This window comes from Peromyscus californicus, unplaced genomic scaffold (genome assembly GCF_007827085.1).
Source record: "Peromyscus californicus insignis strain IS unplaced genomic scaffold, ASM782708v3 Scaffold_23__1_contigs__length_62951481, whole genome shotgun sequence".
In the NCBI taxonomy this organism is placed as follows: domain Eukaryota; kingdom Metazoa; phylum Chordata; class Mammalia; order Rodentia; family Cricetidae; genus Peromyscus; species Peromyscus californicus.
Genome location: NW_026294534.1, coordinates 19,940,376 through 19,952,708, shown reverse-complemented (window position 1 = coordinate 19,952,708; position 12,333 = coordinate 19,940,376). Strand labels below are relative to the sequence as shown.

The 12,333-nt window shown below is 37.8% G+C and overlaps 1 protein-coding gene across 1 annotated transcript in view; it reads right to left on the bottom strand.

The window, feature by feature from the left end:
- Positions 1–12,333, bottom strand: part of LOC128119464 (ankyrin repeat domain-containing protein 26-like) — a 139,571-nt gene that overhangs the window by 9,564 nt on the left and 117,674 nt on the right. Inside the window, exons 56-60 of the mRNA XM_052752847.1 lie at positions 11,596–11,764; positions 8,539–8,609; positions 7,725–7,846; positions 4,520–4,721; positions 3,098–3,317 (exon numbers count right to left, since the gene is read on the bottom strand). Of these exons, the coding sequence (XP_052608807.1) occupies positions 3,098–3,317; positions 4,520–4,721; positions 7,725–7,846; positions 8,539–8,609; positions 11,596–11,764 (784 nt within the window). The remainder of the gene's footprint in view (positions 1–3,097; positions 3,318–4,519; positions 4,722–7,724; positions 7,847–8,538; positions 8,610–11,595; positions 11,765–12,333) is intronic.

Sequence of the window (12,333 nt, the reverse complement as noted above, 5' to 3'; positions counted from 1 at the left end):
CTGGAACTCCAGGCACACACACTACTACACCAGAGATGAGCACTTTACCTACTGAGTCATCTCCCCCATGGGAGACCAGCTTCCACATTTATTTTCCCCAGGGACTCTTAAGGAATGAGGGATAAGAGATTTAGATGAAAATATAGAGGAGAGAGACAGATAGAAACACAGGATAGCCACGGGAGGGCCTGGATCAAAACTCACCTGCCCCTTCTCTGCTAAAGGGCTTTTAAAGAAATGCCGAGGGGTGGAGCAAAAGATCCCCCCCCCCCCAGCAGAGTCAAGTGTAGACCATCCCAAACACCTGGTAACCATGCATGTGGTCAAGTCACCTCCTAAGGCAACCTTGCTGTGGAAAGCAAGTTCAGATCTCACTAGGAAACCTCTATAGACCCCAACACTCCCCAGCACCCCTTCCTTCATTTCTACATAAAGCAGCACTTAATGTCTAGTTGGGTTCCTCTCTATTTCTCTTGTTAAATTCTCTGAGTTCCTTAATTCTCAAAGCTTTGCCTCAGATTCCCTAACCCACATTTGCAACCTGTACTCTTAACTACTGCCATTGATATGTTTATTTCTCCCAGGTGGGACCTCAGAAGCAATGACTTTAGAATTCATTAAGCTGGTTACATTTATCCATTTTGTGTTGATTCTCATTGGTGTAACTCGCAATGTAGCGACTTTCTAGGGGTGGGGATAGAAACTCAGCATTGGGTTATTGATCAACAGGCTAAGTCTTATTTTCTTTCCGGTAAACAGATTATCAGTTGTTTGCTTTTTGAATAATTTTCTTCTCCCCATAAGATCATGTAGATGTCTTGTTCTGTTGATGTGTTCTGATACACACTCAATGACATTTATCTTTTATCCAAGATTCACACTCTTTGCCTCAAAACCCACTCTTTCCTATTGTTTTATGGAACATGTTGGTATATTTTGAGCTATTATTTTCTTAATAGAAATTTAGCAGTTACAGAAGGCACTCTAACTCTAAGAATTGGTAAATGACAATTACATAATAGCACTTCAAAGGGGCTCCACAGTGACTATTATAAATGACTTCCTGTGTGGAAAAAATAATTGCTTTTAATCTCTCACAAAGGATAGTATGATTTGATTAACTAATACTCCACAAGAAAGCCATTTAAATCATATATGACTATTAGGTTCAGTTTAAAGTTATCTAATCATCAGTTTATCTAAAAATAAACTACTTAACAATAATCAGCCTGTATTCCAAAAAATGCTTTAGGGGAAGTTAGCACCCCAAATCTTTCTAGTACCAAATCACCATTTACACACCGAGTTGTCACTCTTGAAAAACAACGTTCTGTAAATTTTCTAATAAATACAAAGGACTTTATATTTAGGCCACTAACAAAGTATGCAGATACAGAAATGGCTCAGTAGTTTAGAGCACTGTTGCTTTTGCAGAGGACCCTCTTTCAGTTCTCTGCATCCACATGATAGCTCACAACCATTCCTAACTCCAGTTCCAAGGGACTTACCCTCTTCCGGTGTCTGGGGCCACCAGGCATGCATGGTGTGGTACACATGCATACATGCAGGTAAACACACTCATATATACAAAATAAAATATTTTTAATTTACAGATGTATTCAATACATGATACCTAACTAACAAAATAATTTCAAAATCAGCTAGCTAAGGTCTTATAATTTGTATATGTAACCAATTATTATATTTGTTTCCTTTTAGGTATTTAACTGTAATGCTGTCTAAGAACCCTGAAATTTGTTGTCTGAAGCACATAAAAAAAGTGTTAGGTGTCATTAGACATGTGCTTAAATACCTTTCCTGTGCATTAAGATGCTGAAAAGACCATCAGAGCTATAAGCTGGTGTTCACCAGCCAAAACGGTGTTCCAATAACAGTGACGCCCAATAAAAACTACCCACAGTCTGTTCACATTTCATTGAAATGGGCATTCTATTTATGTTATTTCTTTTGGGTCAGATGCTCAAACGTAGGCATGTATTTCATACTGGGACAAGTATACTTGAACTTTTCTTTTGCCCGTTCGGTCATGTGAAAGCCATTCTTAGATTCTCAGACATGGACACTTACTATGAACACAGTCATACAGCTGGTAAGTAGGGTAGTGGTGAGGCAGTGTCCACTCTTACATAGTACCTTGGACATAGAAACTATAAATAGTTTTGAATGACAGTTGCTTTTATTTAAAGGCTATTGGTATCACTGCCATCTTTGTCACCCATCATTCAAACGAGGGTGAAATACAGAGGCATGAACGATCTTTACTTTAAGAAATGCAAGCATTTTCTTAGTTATACTATTTATAGATATTGTAATACTAACAAGAACTGTGGAGCCATAAATACATGTTTAAAAATTGATGCAAACATGCTTCAAGTTAAATCACAATTAAGGATATTTTCCTGCTTAAGAAAAATGGAAAAAACTAGTTCTTAAGAGTTGATTTTGAGCTGAGCGGTGGTGGCACATGCCTTTAATCCCAGCACTTGGGAGGCAGAGGCAGGAGGATCTCTGTGAGTTCGAGGCCAGCCTGGTCTACAGAGAAAGATCCAGGAAAGGCTCAAAGCTACACAGAGAAACCCTGTCTCGGAAAAAAAAAAAGAGTTGATTTTGGTTTTCGTTTCATCTAGTTCCTACATTAAAAGCGCTATTTCAAGTTACTTTATATTATAAACATCCATATGTGGTGAAGTGTTTGGATGCTGGTAATACACTCATGATAAGTTTGTAGATCTGGGAATCTGTGGGGAAACACTCAAGCACTGTATAGACTAGTCAAGCTGTAATCACGCAGAAATGTCCTCAGATGCCTCAAAGTCTGCCCACTGTCACATTCACTTTGAAACCATGTAAGTATAGCTTTTAAACAACATTTGAAACCTCATTATTCCATAACAGTTATTTAATCTAATGGGAAAAGACAGACTCCTCGCACTTTAGAAAAACTCATGCTTTGCTTTCTATCATAATTAATACATATTTTACATTTACTTAATATGCACATTAAACAATTTGGTGATAAATGAAATTAAAAACAAAGATTCTGTCACAAGTCTGCAAACAGAGGAAATGGCAATACCATCATTGGGTAGCTTCGCAGGCAGCCGTTAGAAGACCTTGAGTTTTGTGGGAGAACAATGTTTTCACACAGGAAGACGTTTCTGCAAGGGCAGGTGCTTGCCACACAAGGGCTCTCAAGAGGAAACCTGGCTTGTGATGTGTTCAGAGGAGATGTGTCCTGCTCTACCGTGATGCGAACTTGTGTGCAGGATTCATCTAGACTCTTATTCCTGTAAAGACTGAAAGGGTGTACACCATAACATGTATCTCATCGATCCACAAATTTCTCCTTGTATTTTAAAGGCACCATAAGAATGCACAGAATTTCCTCATTAAACAGAATCTTAACACTGAAAAGTGTGTAGGAGCATGCCTGCCATGCATATAATTATAGGTTTCAAGTTATTCCAAAGGATTACTTATATTTCTAGAGAAATTCTAAGTACACCAAACAATATCAGAAGTAGAGACAAGGCTATCAAAGACATATGACTTCACAGGTAAAAATGGTGCCCTCTGGGAGGACCCTACATCTATAAACCTTAAGGTCGGAGCAGAGATACTTTAATTCAAAGGGCAGTAACATGGGATTATGGATATGTTAACATATATGGTTATAATGACAAATTCACTAATAAAGCTTATTAAAAATCATATTATACTCCTTAAATATGTATGATTAAGATAGCAGTTTTTATGGATACTTGTATTTAGTAAACAGTTTAGGAGGTTAAAAGGAAATCTCCTCAAAGACATTTCTAAGCTTTTGGTTTCAACATTTATATAGAACATGGGTGAAATTAAACACTGGACAATGGGCCATAATTAGTGGTAACGCCTAAGGGAATACTCAAGGAAAGCTAGTTTAGGAAGCCCCAGACTGTGGACAAGAAGAGTAGTGAGCCTAGGGTTTCATTACATCCTTCCAAACAGCACCCGGACTTTTACTGTTTCTGTTTATTGGCAAGTGCAAGCTAACTTATCTCAAACAACTATGTCAGAATATTAATGAAGAGAATTGCATGTTTAATCAGAAGGGACAATATGATCTAGTCTGCCCTGGAATGACATTTTGAAGGTGAGTATTGTACTAAGATGATTTTCCAAAACTATTTTGCTAGCTCACTTTTGCACCTACTGATCTCCATGACTATTTCACTGAAAGTTTTGTCTTATAGAAAAGCCAGGGTTGTAGTGGGTAGCCATTCCAGCTTTGACACTCTCTCTGTTCCTGGACCCTGGACGGTGGAGGCGGGCCGAGCAGAGCTCCAGAGAACACCACTGGACTGCGATACACTTTCCCCAGACCCCGCGACCTACCTATCCCTTCATTTGTAAGTTACCCACTAAATAAATCTTCCTTTTAACTACGTGGAGTGGTCTTAATAATTTCACCAATACAGGGTTGCTCTCTTTTCTGCAATCCTTTGGTGTTACTCACTTGTATTGTTCATATAACAATGCATTGCTAATCCTTAATTCTTCTATGCACTGTTGCTCATAACTTTTCAGGGCTCTCATATTTGAGTCTTGTATAGTTTTCATTTGGGAGCGTTCAGACTGCACACTTTGGATTCGGGTTCCTGTTTGATTCATTGGGGAAATGCTGTTTTCACATAATTCCCCCAAAGTTTCTTGAGCACCTGCCTGGGTCGAAAGCAAATTAAAACGATATATTTAGAGAAAATACTCAAATATTTACTATACATTTGATAGTTTCACTTTTGAGCAAATGATTCAAATAGCAGTTTTAAATTCTTGTTTGAAATATTTATCATCAGGGATGGGAAAGATGGCTCAGTGATTAAGATCACTTGCTGCTCTTGCAAAGGAACTTGGGTTTGGTCCCCAGGATTCACATGGTGACTCACAACCATTCCTAACTCCAGTTCCATGAGATCCAACACACTCTTATGGCTTCTGTGGACACCAGGCTTGCATATGGTATAAATACATGCATGCAATAAACCACTAATAAAATAATAAAAATAAAATTTTAAGTTTAAAAAATATCAAAATCCATCATAATAAATCTGAATTTTAACTATTCCCATTCATTTTTGTGCAACTGTATGTATGTGGCGGGGGATTGAAACCATCTTCTTGGGAAAGTACTTAACTGTGTGCTAAGGAATACCCCTGGAACTGTTCTCACATAACTGTTCATGTAACTAGACAATTCAAATATTTGTGAACTCAGCTCAAAACTGATAATGGGGGAGTCTAATTTAAAGGAGTATTTGAGAACATGAGAAACATACAGTAGAAATGAAAGGTGCCTGGGCTTATGAGGTAATGTTTACTGAAAGATTCACGCCCTTCAAAGAGATTGGCAGAAAAAGAAAAAGATTGTTGCATCCCAGCCAAAAGCAAAAGTGGCGTGAGAAGGGAGCTACAGACTGTCAAATAGGAAAGAACCAGGATGTGCTGTATAAAAATATGTATTTCTAATGTGTAGAATTTCCACATGCCCAGTTACCAAATAAAGCTAAAATAAATGCCTTCTAAGAAAAGACAAACTAAAGGGTACCACTGAGAACACATGGTCTGAAGCATAAGCCAAGACCATAAATGCAAGGCACTTTGCTGTGTCTTCATAAAGCTTCACATTTCCTAAGTAGTTTTTAAGCTTTATTTGAATACAGCTTCATTGGCAGCCAACGATTAAGAGCTAATCCCAAATGATTTGTAGGGTTGGAGAAATAGCCCAGTCATGGAGAGTGCATTTTTCTCCTGCAGCTGACCTGAGTTTACTTCCTAGTGCCCTGGATGGCTCACCATCACCTGTAACTTGAGCTGTGAGGGAACGGGCTCTGTCTTCTGGACTCCAAAGGTGCTAGACTCACTTGCACACACCCACACAATGCACAAACACACGCACAAATACACATAATTTAAAAGATATAAAATCATGTTTAAAAAATTTATAAAGGTGCCTCTTAGAATGACTGAAACCAAAAAAAAAATCTACAGTAGACTCAAAATTCTGAAGAGAAATGTAACCAAAGTATCACTTGCTAGCTTATGTTAAGGAAAGGCTAAAACAGAGTGAAGGTTATGGTTGTGCCTTGGGAGTCCTGCAGAGAGAAAGCTCAAGGTGGGAAATGCCCAGCTGCAAGTGCAGTCTGTTTCTTAGTAGAGGAAGATCCCCCATAATAGAGAACTGGACCATGATGCCAAGGCCAGGGAACAGTCTCAGAGATGTTTCAAGCCTGCATGAGTGCCGCCCTCAGTGCCTTGCATTCTCTTTCCTACTGTGGACTTGGGGGTGGGGTAGGGTAGGAGTCCAGCAGTGTGTTGGTTACATGGGCTGTAAATGGCTTATTCAGAGGAGTTCTATTTTCTGGGTCATAGTCTAAACCTACGGTCTAGTTACTGCACCCCCATCTAGACCTGAGAACAATGGTAAAGAACACTATTTTAAGTCATGACTCTATGGATGATTTATCAGAGAAAAGGGGTGCCTTAAAATGGTCCAGAAACAAGTTACATCATGCAGGTCAAATGCAACCAGTAGAGACATTAACTGATTGAAGATGAGCACTGTTAGTAAGAGGTGGAGGAATAGGAAATAAGACACTAGAACAACTGAAGGAGGTTTGCAAGGCTCCCTGTGGTTGCGATGTTCTACAAGCAGGGAAACGTACCTGGTAGAAGATTCCCCAAGTTAGACAGGTTAAAAACAGTGAGTGAGGGGATTTGTGCTTTCAAGAATAAGAGCTGAAAATATTTGGCTTTAAAAAAAAAAAACAGAGCTTTTATCTGACTTCAATGATTTGATTTTAAAGGCAAAAGGCAACTTTGAGTTGACTGGGTTTTTTTTTTCAGTGTAGGGAGGGTGGGAGGATTGAACACAGGGCCTGGTATCTATACTAAACCAGTACTTGATGACTGAGGCACATCCTGAGCCTGTTCTGAATATTCTAATAAATCTTCATTTTCCTTACCTCCAAGAATAAATAAAGAATTTTAAAATCATTTAAAACAGTTCTTAATAAAACAAATATACTGCTCTTTGAATAAAATGAATGGGGCATAATTCTTTCTGGCCCCCTAGGCCTGTTTCTATGGAGAAGATCCCCGTGTTTACATCCTTTCCATGTTTACATCCATACAGGTCACCTTAAGATTTAGAAAGCCCAATTACTCCTTCGAGTAAGATGTTTCTTTAATAAGCTGCCAGGACACAGTGTGATTTTAAGCACTTTACTCCTGAAAATTCTTTGCTGGAAGCAGTTCTATCATGATTCCTGTATTAAGGGGGAGTGTAATTGTCTCTGTTCAGGTTGATGTTAACCAGTACACTTCACCTTATTTTCTTTTGTAATTGTGGAATTGTCTATGAAGAACAGATTATCAACTGTTTTCTTCTGAACACTTCCTATATGCATATATATGACCTTAGGAAAGCTTTGTTCCAAAAATCCTTTCTGCAGTATAACCAACTGCTACCAAAGTCATCAATTCTATTACATCAGCTTCTCGTGGAAAGTCATGGTGACTAAAGCACAGGAGTAGCCAGCAGAGTCAATAAGAATACAACAAATATTTTCTTAATGAGATACTTAATACATTCCCTAAAATATTACCATATGTTATTAGGGAAGAAAAGGCATTTTGGTATGACAAAAATTAATGCAATGGACCTACCGATATTTTATTTTGCTCCAGTTTTAGACATGAGTTTTGCAGGCGTCCATGATGCTCTTTGATTTGCCTAGCTTGCTCTTTTACTTTAACTTTTAACTCAGAATGTTCCTGTTCAATCCTAAAAATGCATGTTTTCAAATGGTTATTCTCAGAGACTCATTTTTTAGTACCACCCAGTTTTAAATGGTTTGTAATTTAGCTCACAAGGTAATGGGCTTTATTACATTGTAGACATGCATATCCTTAAACGTTGCTCTTTCTTGTCTCTAGCCACTGTCCCCATCCCTTCTCTCAGCTGGACCGACTTCCTCCCCCTACCCCCATGCTTTTGTGTCACAGGTATCCTGTCACAGCCACTTGCTCCCCTTCTGACCTGGCCCTACATCCCTTGCTCCCCTTCCACTTCTCCTCTTTCTTTATCCTACACATTGTTTGTACACAATGCTACATGGTTTTAGAAAACTGAAACAGAAACTATAGAAATTATGACATATCTGAAAAGTATGTGATTTAGAAATTGTGTCATCTTCCAGTCCTACTTTGTAAGAATGTGCAAAATTTAGGCATGATTCTTTTTTTTAAAAAAATCTTTTTGTATTGTTTAGGGTAATAACCCAGACTGTCATCCATGTGAGCATATGTTCTACCACTGAGGTACTTCATAAACCCTGAATTGTGTTTCAAGTGACTTGAAGCGCATGTCCAGGCTTCACAGCAATATACTAACTCATAACTGGCGTACTTCCCCACCACATCTCTTACTTGCTATATGAACACTCAAGTCATATCAAATGCTACTTTAAACCATACCTTTGTAAGTGACCTTTCATCTCCTGGGCAGTTTTTAGAGCTTTTATGTATTGATCCTGTGCTTCTTGCAACTAAAAAAAATGGTTGAAAATAATTTTACTAACATTCTGTCATCAATCATTAATTGCTAATGCACTGAAGTCTTGGGGAACCCAGCTAGATTCTTTCCTGAACATGCTGTTTGTGGTAACCTTGGTTTTGAAACTGCCCAGATAGCTGAGTATTGCAGCTCACAAAGTAATACTATCTCTTGTCATAAAAACATGTCTTGATATTTCTATAGTACTGAAATATATTATTCTTAAATTTAAACTGTATGTTATTGCATAGAAACATAGAATATCTTGGGAAAGGGGAAAAGGTAAGGCCCTCATGATGTGTGTGTGTGTGTGTGTGTGTGTGTGTGTGTGTGTGTGTGTGTGTGATTCTGAATGCTACATCATCAGTACTGTACAAAGAGTTCCTAGACATGTTAATGGCCACAACTCTGCCAGTGAAGTGCCACAGTGACATGACATCTCAGTTTTTAGTTGTTTCTCTTAAAAGTAGGGGTGACAGCAATATCTGCACAGATGCCTCAACATCAAGTGCCACCAATGACTACATGTTTCTTCCTCATAAACACGTTAACATTCTGTATTCCAGTCTCTTTATCTATGAGATAGACATAATGACAGTATCTACCTCACTGGGTTACTGGGAAGATTCAAATAGAATGCACACAGATTATGATTATGTGACCTGTGGTGATACGTAATTGCTGTTAGCATTAATATTATGTTAGTATTTTGTTCTGTAATAAAATTTGATCTCTTAAGGAGCAGCATTTTCCATGGGATAGGGGCAAGAGCCCCAGAATATAATTCCAGTATTTTGTGAAACTTTCACTCATTTCATTAACAATAATATTATCCATTTCTGATAATCTATGGCTTAAATGCTGTCATTAAGCAAGAATGATATAGCACAATGTAAATAGCATGCCTTGACCAAGTCACTCATTGAACCAGGGTCTTCTGGAAGAGCAGTCAATGCTCTCAACCACTGAGCCATCTCTCCATCTCTACAATTTCACTCTTCACATCCCAATAGAACTCTATTAGTTTATATGTACCTCATTTTCTTTACCCATCCAACTCTTTATTGACATCTAGACTGGCTCTATATCTGAGCTATTGTGAATGAGTGTCATAATAAACATGGATGTGCAAGTATCTCTGTGGTTTTCATATATTCCCTTACAGAAAACCACAACATTAAAAATGCATAGTTGTGAAGCCAGTCCCAGTAGATACATCTAGAAAGAAACTCCCTCACCTAAGGTTCAGGGAACATTGCAGGAGGGGGGAAGAAAGATTGTAAGAGCCTGAAGATCAGAGAGTTTATTAGATTGTGTCTCCTAGTAATGTCAGGAGCTGCTGGGGATGTCTTTCTGTATGCTGTGAATGTGTTGCTCTGATTGATTGACAAATAAAATGCTGATTGGCCAGTAGCCAGGCAGGTGGGACAAGCAGAGAGGAGAATTCTGAGAAGAGGAAGGCTGAGTCAAGAGGTGCTGCCAGCCGCCGCCACCATGAAAAGCAAGATGTAAAGTACCGGTAAGCCACAAGTCACGTGGCAACTTATTGGTTAATAGAAATGGGTTGATTTAAGATATAAGAACTACATTGCAAGAAGCCTGCCACAGCCATACAGTTTATAAGTAATATAAGTCTCTGTGTGTTTACTTGGGTCAGAGAGGCTGCAGGAGCCAGGTGGACACAGGAGAACTTCAACTACAAGGAGCCACACTCAGAAAGTCTCACCAACACGACTGCCTATGAGTTTAACAGTGACAACAACAACGGACATGCTAACATGGACAGAGGAAAGCCTGGGAGGCCTCAATCCCACACAAAGAACTACAGGCGACTAAGGATACTGAACATGGCAGAGACAGTCTTCCTCAGAGAAGAGAACACAAAATTGGTTACCCAACACCCAATAGCTCTGAAAACGTACATACAAGTATCATTATACAGACTGAGCAGTTCTATTTAGGGATAGATATGAATATATATATATATATATATATATATATATATATATATATATATATATATATATATATATATGTGTGTGTGTGTGTGTATGTATATATGTGTGTTGTGGAATATTTGTTTAACTGTGTAAAGATGGGTTGCATTTGTTTAGTTATGTAAAGATAGGTAGCTGTTTCACGTTGCCTGCCTAAAGTACCTGATTGGTCTAATAAAAAGCTGAATGGCCAATAGCAAGGGAGGAGGTATAGGTGGGACCTCCAGGCAGGGAGAGTAAGTAGGAGGAGGAATTTAAGCTCAAGAGAGGAAGAGAAGGAGATGACAGAGAGGTACCAGAGACCAGACAGACAGACACAGAGGGAGCAGGAAAGTAGGACATACAGAATGAAAAAAGGTAAAAAGCCCCAAGGCAAAGCATAGATGAATAGAAACAAGTTAAATTAAGTTAAAAGAGCTAATGGGACAAGCCTAAGCTAAGGCAGAGCATTCATAAGTAATAATAAGTCTCCGTGTCTTTATTTGGGAGCTGGTTAATGGCCCAAAGAAAAACCAAATACATCTCCTGTGTGTGTGTGTGTGTGTGTGTGTGTGTGTGTGTGTGTGTGTGCATATAACAGCAATTAATGAAAAAAAGTCCATTAATTTTAAGGAGAGTGGGGAGAGGTTTATGGGAGAGTTTGGAGACAGGAAAGGGAAGGGGGAAAATGATCTGATTATATTATAATCTTGAAAATAAAAAAAATTAAAAGAAAAGCTCAAAATGATAACAAATTAAAAATATATGAATAGGCTAGATAGGCAATAATATCTTGCCTACTGATATGTGCAGTGTGTTTAAAGTTTTTGTGAGCATATGATTATGAGAGGTTGGCTGGTGATGTAAATTGACAAAAGATATTCAACAGATCATATTCCTGTCATTAAGTACAATAGACACATTAACTCACCAGAGGGCTGGTATAAGTAGTATTGGAGAGACTGAGTCAAGAGCTGAATGTTTTACTTGAAATTGGTTTACCTCCTTCACGGTGTCCCTTGCATTCTTCAGTTCCAAATCTCGTGTTCTCAGCTGTGACTCAAGCTGTGTTACTGCAGCTCTTTCATTGAGTCGTTTTTCTTTTTCACGTAAATGTTTCTTAATATTCTTATAAAAGCAATGAATATTTCTTGTCTCCTCCAGTTCTTTCCTTAAAGTAAACATGAAGTTAAATGTGCTTATCGTGAAATTAAATTTGTCAGAAAATCCAGTGTTCAACACTGATCGTGATAGGTTATTACCATAATAAATCATATGGAAAAATGTAAAACAAAAACAATGAATTCATGTAGTTTGATACTTTTACTTTCTAGGCTTATATTTCAAATTTCATGACTGAAGACTAGGTTAACCATTCTACAGGCAGAGTGGGTTATATTTAATAATATACATATTATTAAATATAATGTATTGTTATATATATTAATTATGTGTATATATACATATAATAACAGATAATTTAAAAAAGAGGCCATGAGTTTGAAAGAGAGCAAGCAAAGGTATAAGGGAGGATTTGGAAGGAGGAAAGAAAATAGAGAAATGTAATTATAAGCCCAAGTAAATTTTAAATTAAAAAAAAAAGACTAGATTATAGAGTCTAACCTCAGTTATGCTTTTTATGTTTGTTTGGGTTTTTTTTTAACAATTTCAACTTACTTTGTTGATTGCTATGTAATTTATGAAAAAGTTAAGAGTTGCACTTAGAATAAGACAATCACG